Below are 12,776 nucleotides of genomic sequence, written 5' to 3' on the forward strand. Positions count from 1 at the left end.
TAAATAAATAAAAAAAAAATAGCTGTATTTTAATCATTTACGTATTTCCCTTTCACTTTTTTTACTTTTTCCTAGTAAAGTGAAGGGATATATTTTCTTTTTATTTCCCTTTCTGTTCACTGATATGCACATGCAATGCGTTACCCCACCTCCTCCTATATCAAAGAGAAAAAAGAAATCAACATGTCACTTCTTTATGTTTGATTAACAGCAGCTTATCAGAAATACAATGATTTGTGGTGTAACTACCACTATAAATAATAAATACCAATTCACTAGTATATAAGACATGTTAACTTGAATCCATCACGAGGTACCTTTTGATAGATGAAGGTTGACATAGTCGATAATTAATTCCCCCACATTGGTGACCCGGACGTGATAAGAAATTGTCAATATTGATGGATGAATCCACATTAAAAACAGTTGATTTGCTTAAAAAAAAAATATACTGCTCAAAAAAAAAAAAAAAAAAAAAAAAAAAAAAAAAAAAAGAAATCCGGTGTAGGAAATAAAGTCTCCCGGTTAATAAATAATAATGAGCGAAATGCTAGAAAAAAATAATAATAGCGAAAAGCTAGAAAAAATGATGGGAAAAAATAGCGAAAAAGCTATAAAAAAAAAAATAACGAGCGAAATGCTTGGAAGAAAAAATAAATATAATGAGCAAAAATTGAAGTTAATAAATAAAACAGCATTAATCAACTAGTGGTAATTGTTCATCGAATTCTATCACAGATAAAATTCTGAAAGGGGAGTAATGTGGCGTAACTACCACTACAAATATTAAATACCAAATCAATAGTATATAAGACATGTTAACTTGAATCTAGCACGAGGTACCTTTTGATAGATGAAGGTTGACATAGTCTAAAATTAATTCCCCACATTGGTGACCTACGGACGTGATAAGAAATTGTCAAAATTGATGGATGAATCCACATTAAACAGTTGATATGCTCAATTTAAACTGCTCAAAGAAAAAAAAAAAAAAGAAATCCGGTGAAGTAAATAAAGTCTTCCGGTTAATAAATAATAATGAGCGAAATGCTAGGAAAAAAAAATAGCGAAAAAGCTATAAAAAAAAAAAATAAATAAAAAAAAAAAAAAAAAAAAAAAAAATAACGAGCGAAATGCTTGGAAAAAATAAGAAAAATAAATATAATGAGCAAAAATTGAAGTTAATAAATAAACAGCATTAATCAACTAGTGGTAATTGTTCATCGAATTCTATCACAGATAAAATTCTGAAAGGGGAGTAATGTGGTGTAACTACCACTATAAATAATAAATACCAATTCACTAGTATATAAGACATGTTAACTTGATTCTATCATGAGGTACCTTTTGATAGATGAAGGTTGACATAGTCGATAATTAATTCCCCCACAGATTCTTTCGAACACACAGGAGAAAATTAAGCATTATCCCTTTCCTGCACCTTCTCGATCTAAAGATATTCAAGGCCACGGGGAAAATATTGAAGTTATCTCTCAACAAACAGGGAAATAAATGCCCCATTCCTCACATTTTCCTCTACTCAACTTCAAGGATTTGTCAAATTTCCACTTTTTTCGTCAATCGTTCTAGTTCAAAATTTCGGGAAAACCGAGCAAAATTTCCCCCGGTTTTCTAGATACCGGATAAATGGTTCTGTATGTAATTGTAATTACTATTGACATACCACAGTGGGCACCAATGATAACAACAGTATTAAACAATTGTTTGTTTAAAAGTAACAATTATAAAAAAACTATTATCACAGAAAATATTTTTATCAGAGATTTTAGTAGCTCTAAAGGGGGAAATCATTTCATTAACAGTTGGGCTTGTAATATCTTTGTTTCGTTTTTTTCCTAGTTGTAGTAATTTTATTACTAGTAGTAATTTTTGCTCTTGAAGAATAGTAACTTCTTCTATTCTTTTAAATAAGAGAAGAATATTTGTTGATAAATTTTTGCAATTGCAATTTTTATCTCAACTTCTCCTTTACTAACAGTAGGTGCTTTTTTTTTTTATTTAAACGTTGTGATAAACATAATTATTCGTTTGGATAAAAATTATTTTTCAAAAACCATCATAACTCAGTTGTAAGTCTCTCTAGATGTGATTGTGAAGTGGGTGAATTATTGGTGAATGATAATGAATAATTGATGAATGATAATGAAGTATTGATGATGAGTCTTAACTATGTTTCACAAATTTATCAAGTTTAAATTTATAGTAGGAAAATTAAAAAAAATTCCGAAAGATATATTTATAGTATATGCATATTTTTTCTTTTTTTTTTTTCAGAAATGAAAATCAGCAACACCAAGAAGAAAAGCTCTAAAACAAACGTAAGCCATGTTTTGTTTAAGTTTTTAATTGAATATAGGCATTAAACTATTTCTCAGATCTGCAGTTTTCTGCTCTTTCAATAAGTTTTTATTCTTTTTCTCTGATCACTCTGTCAAAAAATTTCTTTTATGCCATTTTTTCAACTTTATAAAACCTATCGGAATTAAATTTAAATTTGTGGATTGATTAAGCTTAAGAGCCATTTTTTATTTATTCATTTGTTCTGTTAAGTTATATGTTCTATCAATCAAACTGACTTCGCTATAGTTGGTTTTGTCATATTTGTGACTAACCTATCCTTGATGGTTTATTAGTAATAAATCTGTCTTCATGTTAAAAATTTAAATCTTGTTGTTAACCATTATGTATTATAATTTGATAAGATTCGCCCCAATTACATGCTTTTCAATAGAAATAAATATTAATGTTAAGTGTGCTGACATTTTGAAAATTACGAAAGATGTTTTTACAGGTGAGCATTTTTTCTTTCATATTGTTTAGTTTTTAATCATTTCTTATTTTTGTTCAAAATTAAATAAATATTTTTCTTTATTTCTTTTAAATTGGAACCTTCAAATATATTTGCAATTGTACTGAGATGTGATATAGAAAATAATGAAATATGCATAATAAATGTGATTACTAATTTTCAGTAAGATTGAACTTTAAAGACGTATGACTTAGATTTGCTGTAATTTTTTTTTTTCCAAAGAGCTCTTAACTGGACTTTCATTAGGCAATAAAAATGTGAAACTGTCAAAAGATATCCAATTTAATTATTTAAAAAAAAAATCAAAACTATTATTTTGGCCACATTTTTTTTTCCAAACTTTCATATAAAAAAATCCTAAAACAAACTTGAAAAGTTGCCTATTTTACTTGGAAATTGCACGACTTGGGAAATTCAATGTGGAATTGAAACTTGGTATTTTGGTTGTGTACAATCACCCCTTAAAATAATTAAGTGCACTAACCAGCCAATTCTGAGGATAAAGCATACTTTATATGCTAGTTAAATCTAACTCACTAATGATTAAATAGATAATAATTATTTTCGGGTAGATAATATTATGGATAATAATTAAATATTGCCTAGCTTCAACAACTAATTCTTCTTACCTTCATTAACTTGATAAATTTCTCCACAATTACCGGTTTTAAAACCTTATAGTAAGATCTGATCAATTTAAGGTTTGTAAAACCCAGAAGTTTCATGAAGAAAAAAAATTTTGCCTGGGAATAATTGAGTGTTTTTCGTGAAATGACCAAATTTTGCCAAGAGATGAGTCAGTGTTTTCATCAGAGAAAAAAAATGGGTGAGAATTTCTCACCCTTTCTCAAAAACAGGGTGAGATTTCAAAAAGTTAAGTGAGATTTCAAAATATAAAAAAAAATTTTAAAAAAATAAAAACACACAAATAGACGTGAAAAAAAATAATTTTATTAATTATAATACAATTTTAACATCTTCTATTTTTTAAAGCATTGAATATTTTCGCTGCATCGTCATATGGAAAATGTTCTACATCTACTTTTTCAACAGCTATTCTCATTAGGTTGCTCAAATGCTTATCAGTCAATCTGTTACGATATTTTGTCTTAATCCGGTTTTGTGTGCTAAAAGACCTTTCAACAGATGCTGAACTAATCGGAATCACTAAGTAAATTTGCAGCATTGTGCATGTATTAGGGTATGTTTCTAAGTATGATCTCAAAAATATTTCAGCCACCTTTGCAGTTTTAAAAGAATTATAGCTATTTTTTATCATTAGATAAATATCATCATACTCTTTCAATAATTTTTCTGCATTCACATAATTTGAAAAATGCTTCGCTAATGATTTAACCTTTTCCTTTGCTTCAGAAAAGCTGAGAGTTTGTAAGTACAATGGATCAAAAGCTTGAAAATCTGAAATTGTTCTTGAGGCATTTTCTGGAAATCTATTTTTAAGACCATCCAGAACAGAATTAATTAAAGAAACCTTTAGCTTAGTGAGGCTTTCTAATGAGGAAGCTGGTATCATTTTCTCTTTTAAAACTGAATAATATGAGATCCTTCTTTGGCCATTAAGAATTGGCAAATCATCGTCAGTACTAATAGTAACACCTGATTCTTCACTATTTTCTCCTGAATTGGTAAAGATGTCATCATTTTCTGCATTAATTGCAATACTTCTATCAGGATTATGATCCTTGATTAAATTTTGAATAAAATACTTCTCCACATCCCCAGGATTATTTTTGAGGAGTGTTATTCTGGTTACAGCAGTATCTACCGAGGGTTTAATTAAAGATAAATCTGCAGTGTCATACTGAAATAATTTTGTAAGTTTTGTTAATATAAGTAAAATGTCATTGAGTATATGAGTTACATATATAAACCTTATGTGCCTTATGGCTCGCAATAATCCAGGGGATGTGCAGTCTTTACCTTCAGCTACTTGGGATTCTAAGAAAAGAATGAGAGAATCTAATGTTTTGTAAATAACTTGTACACCTCTATGGAGAGAGAGCCATCGAACAGAATGTAGTTTGGGATACTTTAGAGCAGTCTCTTGAACCAATTTTTGTACTATCATCAGTTTTGCTGATCGCACTGCTGATGCATTAAAATACATAAATATTGCCTTAAGGCTATCATTATATGACTTGATACTTTGAATATCATTTACAGCATTTTGAAGTACAAGAGCTAATCGGTGGGCACTACAGTGGACAGAAATTAAACAATGATTTAATTCTGTCAACCTTGTAGCTAAGCCTGATTTCTTCCCCACCATGACATTAGCTCCATCTGAACCTAAAGCAACAATTTTTTTTATATTTATATTCTTATTCTTCAACATATCTAGTATAGAAGACATTAAAGTAAGTGCTGTTTCATCTGATATATGGACATTATCCAAAAACTTTACAACAGCAGATCCATCTTTGACATATCTAATATTAACACCAAGGTGCTTCATCTTAGCCAAATCACATGTTTCATCACAAATGATGGCACACACTTTTACATCATCTACATCTGCCAGCATACGCTTTTCAATTACTTCTGCTATAGAATAGTGAAGTTCGTTGATGATATTTCCGTGTTCATACTTCGCACTTTGTTTTCCAGCATAGTTTTCACAGCCTTGAATTTTTACAAATTGCTGTAAATTACCGAAAAGGGAGTTTGGTAATTCATTAACAGCTAAAAATAGAGCTGACTTTAAACAACTTATTATGAAGGACTCATTTTTTTTCTTAACACTTGTTGTGGCTACTTTCATGTCTTTCCGGCAGTTTTCTGCTTCAACAGCTTGCATATGTTCATGGGAATTGTTATGCCTTTGTAGAGAAGTGGTTTTGTAAGATGTGCAGCCGTCTAGGAAAATTTTAAAAATTCAGTATATCTTAAAAACATTTTAATTTTTTTTAAATCAGTAAAATTTATCGACCGACCGAATAATAATTACTGACGAAATAAAATAAAAAACGTAGTTTTAAACAATTTAGTCAAAATTGAAAATATATCCAAAGCTGCTATATTTATATTAGTTAATATTCAATTCAAAGTGATAGTAGATACAAGTGGATGAAGTAATATTTTCATAGGTGCATATCAGAGTAAAAACAGTGATTTCTCAACGACTATTCCTGTATAGGGTAATATTACTTTGATTTATCTTGCTTAAAATAAGAATTATTAGAGCTTACTCCGAACTAATATGGATTAGTTATATTAAAATTAAAGTAAAAGCTTCTCATACTAAATGCCCAATCATACGATATTTACCAAATCGGCTCTTTACATAAATGAAATTCCTTTTTTGAAATATATAATTAACACTTCTATTGTTTTCGCTTCTAAAACGCAGTTACCGCTTATTTTGTTAGATCTTAATCAGGACTTATAAGTTTAAATTTATATCTAGATCGCTGAAGTATAAAAATGATGGCGGGTAAAAAACTAGCTCTAAACTAACAATCCAATTAACATGCAAAATTGTTGAATTACAAAAACGGAGCATAAAAAGAAATATGCAGTTCCTTACTAATAATTCAGTTAATTAACAAAATGCATTCAAATTGCTGAGGTTCGAAACAAAGAAAAAAATACGCATGACTAAATTATTAACAATTTAGTTTAAGTACAAAATATATCCCAATCAAAGCACAACAATGCAGCAAAGAAAAATAAACTAATTGTAATTTAATAATAATTCAGTTATTAGCAAAATATATCTAAATTTCAAAAATACCAAAGAAATAAAAAAAAACTTAAGTTCCAAATAATTATTCAGTTAAAATTGAAAATTTATCTAAATCACTGAAATACAAAAATGAAGGAAAGGTGAAAAAAGGATAAAAAAAGTAATTATATTCTAATAAGTTATAAACGAAGTGCATCCAAATCGTCGAAATGTGGGGAAAAAAGACGGCTGAAAAACTAAATCGGATAATAAAAATAATACAATAGATAAAGGAAAAGTTTTAAACTATTGATTAAGTTAAAACGAAAAAATAAAAATTCCAAATCGCAAAAAAGGCGTGGGAAGGAAACGTAGTTCTTAACAATTGAGCCAACCAAAATAAAATATCCAAATAACTAAAATATAAAAATAAAGAAAAAAATTTTTAATTTAATAATAATTTAGTTAAAAAGCAAAATACATCCAAATCGCAAAATACCGATGAAATAAAAAAAACAACAACGTAGTTTTAAACAATTTAGTGAAAATTGAAAATATATCCCCACTAAAGAGAACGATACTTTGACCCTGAACTGCTTGCAATTTAAATTTATTACTATGGTATATCAACTGATACGAATTCATTACCTCAATAGTTGCTGAACTCAGCAAAAGAGAGAATTTAAGAAGGTTTGGATTTCTTGATAATTTATTTTTCATACTCCAGATGGAACGGGGTTTTCGTTCTCATAAATAAATATCTGCATCTAAATGCCATAACAATAATTAATTCAATGATTGAGTGAAACACTCATTACTACAATCGCATTTAGACAGACATTTATGTATGGAAAAGAAAATCTCCTTCCATTAGGATAATAAAAAATAATCATGAAATCTATGAACTGGAAATTTTTATTAACATCTGCCAGAGTTAGTTTCACACGGAAATGTTTGAAAGTAAAAGAAATTTGAAACTTTGAGCTGTGTTTAAATATTTCATGCAAATTCTATCAGTATTCTAAATATTTTCCAGAGTGCGTAACTTTTTTAAAAAGTGCTTATATTTGATTTACATTTTTTAAAATCCCTTAAAGTTGTTTTTTTTTTATTGCAAAAAGTGCTTAATTTTCTATCTTTTAAAAAGAATTTATTATTTCTTTGCCATGTCGAATGTAGTTCTTAATTACAAAAAAGCATGGTTTTCTCTGCGATATTTATCAGAAACTAGTTATTTTATCATGGAGTATGTTAAGTTTTTGGAAATTCTTTTGAACTTTATTGATTTTATATTTATAAATTAAGAACTTTAAACGATAGAAGAAAAATTTTTTTATTACTGCACAGATCCTAATTAATTTTTTTGAAGAGTGAATAAAAATATTTTTTTAATGCTTGTAAAGTACCTAAAAAGTGCTGATTTTTTGTTGAAAAATCTGGCTACACACGCTGGGTGTTAAATATTTGCATTTTTAATTTTATCTACATAATTAACATGCAATTTTATATTAAAATATTTACATTTAAAATTGAACGAATTTAACTGTTAATGATTAAAAGAATAAACTTACCGCTTCCAAATGGATTCTTCTTTTTGCATTTACGGCAAAGTTTGCAGAACATGTAAACCATGCTATTTCTCTCTTCTTTTTCCAACCAGTCATACATTTTCTCCCATTTTTCTTGATACTTATCTGTCTTTGATTTCTTTTTGGGCTGAATAATATCCGTATTTGTTTCGTTTTGATCGTTTCTACCCTCATTTTCATTTGTCCGTTTCGGAGTAGAAGATGTTGCCTTAATAAGGTATTTGTCCATCTTATATTAATGCGCAAAAAATTTGAACGTCTTACATGAAGAAACCTTACCTACGGTAAACACGCGGTCCAGAGAAATCTGTTCTGAAAGGGGTTCCGAGGGATGGTGTTCTTAAAGGTTCAGAACAATACTTTTAAATAGGGAAGCTAGATAACGTCGCAGATGTTGAAAATAAAGAAAGATACAGGAAGAAAGAAGAAACGGATTTTATTCTAAATGACGTAATGCGAAACTTTTTTCAAAATGCGAGGAATTCCCGAATTTTGAAATTGATTTATAGAATGCGCGAATTTCTCGCGGTAGTCATTTTTTAATGCGAGAAAAGAAAAAAATATGCGAGATTCTCGCGCTGTAGTGAAAAGAGTGTATGTGTTTGTTTCTTTTTTTGTTTTTTTTTTTAATATATTCTGCATACATGCTTATATATACTAATAATAAAAGTATGATATTGTATAAACTGTAGAAATATTGCTCTATTATCAACAAAGGGATGACAATGATGTGAGAGTAACTATTTCAGCCATATTTTTGTCTTTTAAATGTATAATGAATTGCATAATGATGAAGTTACTGAAATGATGCTTTGTGAAATGTAAAGCATACTATGTTATATGTTTAGTTTTAGTTTATAAATAAAAACATTATTTGTTTTAAAGTTAATGAATCAAATTTCTAGTAGCATTATATACATTCATGAAATGAAATGCACATATCTTTTGTAGTATGTGATATGTTCATTTTTCAATGTATGAGTTCTTTATATGTCTTAGAATGCTATGAACTTTTATCTTTATTATTTTTTTTTTTTTTTTGCTTTCGCAATGAAGGGGGGGGGGGAATTCTAAGCATTTGTTTTCTTTGTCATTAAGCATCTGTTGTCCATCCCTACTATATGAACTTTTAGAAATACTTTTTAAATTTAATTAATAATTATTTACGAATGAACATATCGTGAACAACCAATTTCTACAATATAAAAATAATTTCATTATTTTTTCATGATATTATTTTTATTTTGTAATTGGCAAAATTTTTACCTAGTAAAATATTAGCAAATATTAAATTTAAAAAAATTTCAGTTTATGTTAAAATTTAAAATATAAGCTTAACATCCCAAGTGTGTCATGACAGTTTCATTGAATCAAAATATCAGAAAGTCACAATTTTTTCTTTTTATTGAAATATTTTAACGTTACAAAGTTTTTCTGCTTTTCGGTCTATTAGTAATTTCACAATTTGAACTGAATTTATCAAAAATTTGTCCAGTTGTCATAAGAGAAGCAATGAATGAGTTATTTTGGCTTTCAACTGATATTTTAAATTATGGGTTTCTGCCAAATTATGGGTTCAATATTCTTAATTTTTTTTTTTTTATTTAAACATGATTTTTTTTTCAAAAAGTTTTAATAGATGAAAACAAGTACATAATCTATAATAGAAATCTAAAATAAAATAGGGATATTTTGATCTAATTTTTAAGACACTCATTACAGACCATTTTTTTTTTAAATGAAAAATTTATTTCTGCATTCCTTGTCTAAAAATATCATATTCATTTTTAAATATTAAATGTATATATTATATATAATTTAAGATTGTATTTTAATAAATCTTGAGGGGTTTACCAAGTATGCAAATTCTCAGGGCCTAATATTTCTCCAAAACACATTTGTTTTTTATAATAACTTTTTTAAAATATTTTTAGGAAGTTAAGTCTGTCTTTTGTTAAAACTTTCTCTTTAACGAAGAAAATAAATTATTTGATTTTGAAATATTCTTAAATAAATTAGCCTATTTCCTAAAATAATAAAAATCAAAGTAAATGTAAATAGTAGTGATATTTTATTATTATAATTTGTAAAAGGCACATTTTTAATTTAAAAAAAATTAAATTTTGTAGCCATTTTTTTATTTAATTAAACCAAAAATTTCCTTAGGGGTGCTTGAATTTTTCCCGTACCAAGTTAGTGCGATCAGACATACTTGTTTTTCATATAATTTTGTATAAAAAGTTACCAAGTTTTTATAATAAAATTATTAACTGGAAGTTGATTATTTCAAAGAACAATTTGGTTTGATAATCACAAAAAGAAGTTTAGTAATGATGAAATGCGAGGGGGGAAATGGGTATTTTCAAGTGGGCCCAATCTGAAAAAACGTACCCAAGTTTTTCTGGACTGGCCTAATCTTGGCGAATCCTGACCAATATTCTCACTTGCTTAATTTTTTTCTTTCTAAACAAATTTTTTAGAGAGATTTATAAGAAATGCGAACAAAATTTTTTTAAGTTCTCCTTTTACATATACATCCAAATGTATGGTTTTACTCTGACTTGCTATTTAGTATGAAGATAAGTTGCCAGTTTTTATCATAGGAAAGTACCTTCCTATAAGTATGAAAAAGCTACTACTAATGTTTAGACTAGTTTAAAATATCCAACATAGACTCATAAGTTTAATAATTTTCACTATAAAAAGTTGAAGTTCAAATTAGTATTATTATTAGTATTTTTTGAAATTAAGAGACAAATATTTATTAAGTTTTAAACTTTTTTGTTTAGGACGAATTGTATCTAATATCAGATTCTAGGAAAGTAGATGTTGAAAATGACCAATCAACCAAGGGAAAGAAAAAGAGGAAAACCAAACAAGAAGCTAAGGATGATTTTAAGGTAAATTATTTAGCCATATTCTTTTTGAGAAATGACAAATAACATTATGTTTTTCAAAAAGAAAAATAAATTTACTGTTGAGTAAGGTTCTTACACCATCCTTTACAAAAGTAGAAAATCCTCATTAATACCTTGAGCATATCATCAATATATGCTTCATTGGTTGCTCTACTTTGTCCAGCATGGGATAAATAAGTTCCTCAACTAATAAATTCAATAAAACAGTGTGGCTGCCACACTACAATGTTAAACACATAGAGATTTAAAAATCCATCTGTGCAAACTATTTATATTTACATTAATGCTCTGCACCTGTATTAAACATGTTAATGACATAATTAAAAGAATCACAGATTCCGGTATTAGTTTTCCTGTACAACTCATACAAACTCGCTCTTACCCATAACACTAATTCATGTTAAATCTATTAAATGTATTTATTATACTATATGTTTGACATAATTTGTCTTATATTCCTCTAGATGCTGTTTCAGCAATAATTCAATGTAAAAACCATGCAATTTACTGTGTATTAACTCTTTTAATTGAACTTCTTGAATCATGATAGTAATTATTTTTATTGCAATAACGAGTTTTAAAAACAGTTAAGCTAAATTAATATCTAATCTATTAATGAGTTAAACTTATTTAGTCGGTTGACAAGTTATAAAACATTCATAATAATTAAATATGCATTTTTCATTTACTTATCACCTGTACCTATATTTATTGTAATGATTACTTATGATTTTAGGTCAATGTAAATGATCCTAGATTTTCTGCAATATACACTTCACCATTATTCAACATAGATCCTTCTGATCCTCATTTCAAGAAAACTCCTGGAAATTTGGCTATAATTGCAGAAAAGCAAAGAAGATTAAAAAATAAAAAGGGTTCAGCAGAAGAAATAAAGAGTAATAAGAAGTTAAAATACAGTTGATCTTTGTACAGATACTTTCTAAATTATAGTGAAATATATAAATAATTTTTTATATTGCTAACATTATTTTCATAAATATATTTGTGAAACTAAAGTCTATATTTGTCTTATTTCTATGTTTAACCAGTGCTCCTCAATTTAGTCATTAATGATTGTTTTTAATATTCAATATGATTTCATAGTTTAGATAGAAATCATACAAGTGGCATAGTATATTTATTAATATTCAAATAAAATTTTGTGAGAATTTCAATAGAATTATCTTATTACGCTGTACTGTTGACATAAAAATAATTCTCAAATCTTGGGCACTAATGGATAATTAAAATTTTTTAGAAACATTTTTATTCATTCAAAATCCCTCAAAGGTTGCAGAAAACATTTTATTGCTTTTCTAAGAGTGCTAATTGGGTTATTTTTAAGAAAAAAACACTTTTGTTTTTTTATCTGAATCGGGGGCAAGTGATTTTACACGACCTGACGTCACTAGTGTCCATCTGTCGTTTGTTTACAATTGTTGTGCTGTAAAAGGGATTATGCTTTTGCTTTCGTATAAATTTTTGTAATTAAAACAAACTATTTTATATTGTAAATAACTATATGAGAACAAAGATTTTTATAATAAATTGTGCCTTGTTGTAGCTTAAAGAAATTGTAGGTTTGATATAACTATTTTTATAATGTTAAATTTCAATGGTACCCACTGGAACATTTGGTTATAGAGATTACAAAGATTAACAGAACCAACAGCCAGCATAGTCATTAAAGATGTGACAAGCACAAGTAAGTTTTTCAGTACAATCCATAATGTTGACAAAAATTACCTGGA

At 27.5% G+C, this 12,776-nt stretch overlaps 1 protein-coding gene across 2 annotated transcripts in view; it reads left to right on the forward strand.

The window, feature by feature from the left end:
* LOC107439343 (ESF1 homolog) overlaps positions 1–12,041 on the forward strand; it is a 29,993-nt gene extending 17,952 nt beyond the window's left edge. For both annotated transcript variants that reach the window (XM_087167558.1, XM_087167559.1), the window contains exons 10-12: positions 2,296–2,339; positions 10,894–11,004; positions 11,759–12,041. In XM_087167558.1, coding sequence (XP_087023684.1) covers positions 2,296–2,339; positions 10,894–11,004; positions 11,759–11,947 — 344 coding nt within the window. In that variant the 3' untranslated portion in view covers positions 11,948–12,041. The remainder of the gene's footprint in view (positions 1–2,295; positions 2,340–10,893; positions 11,005–11,758) is intronic.
* The last annotated feature ends 735 nt before the right edge of the window (positions 12,042–12,776 follow it).

Source organism: Parasteatoda tepidariorum, chromosome 7 (genome assembly GCF_982258835.1).
Source record: "Parasteatoda tepidariorum strain Cologne lab strain chromosome 7, Ptep-v5.0, whole genome shotgun sequence".
In the NCBI taxonomy this organism is placed as follows: domain Eukaryota; kingdom Metazoa; phylum Arthropoda; class Arachnida; order Araneae; family Theridiidae; genus Parasteatoda; species Parasteatoda tepidariorum.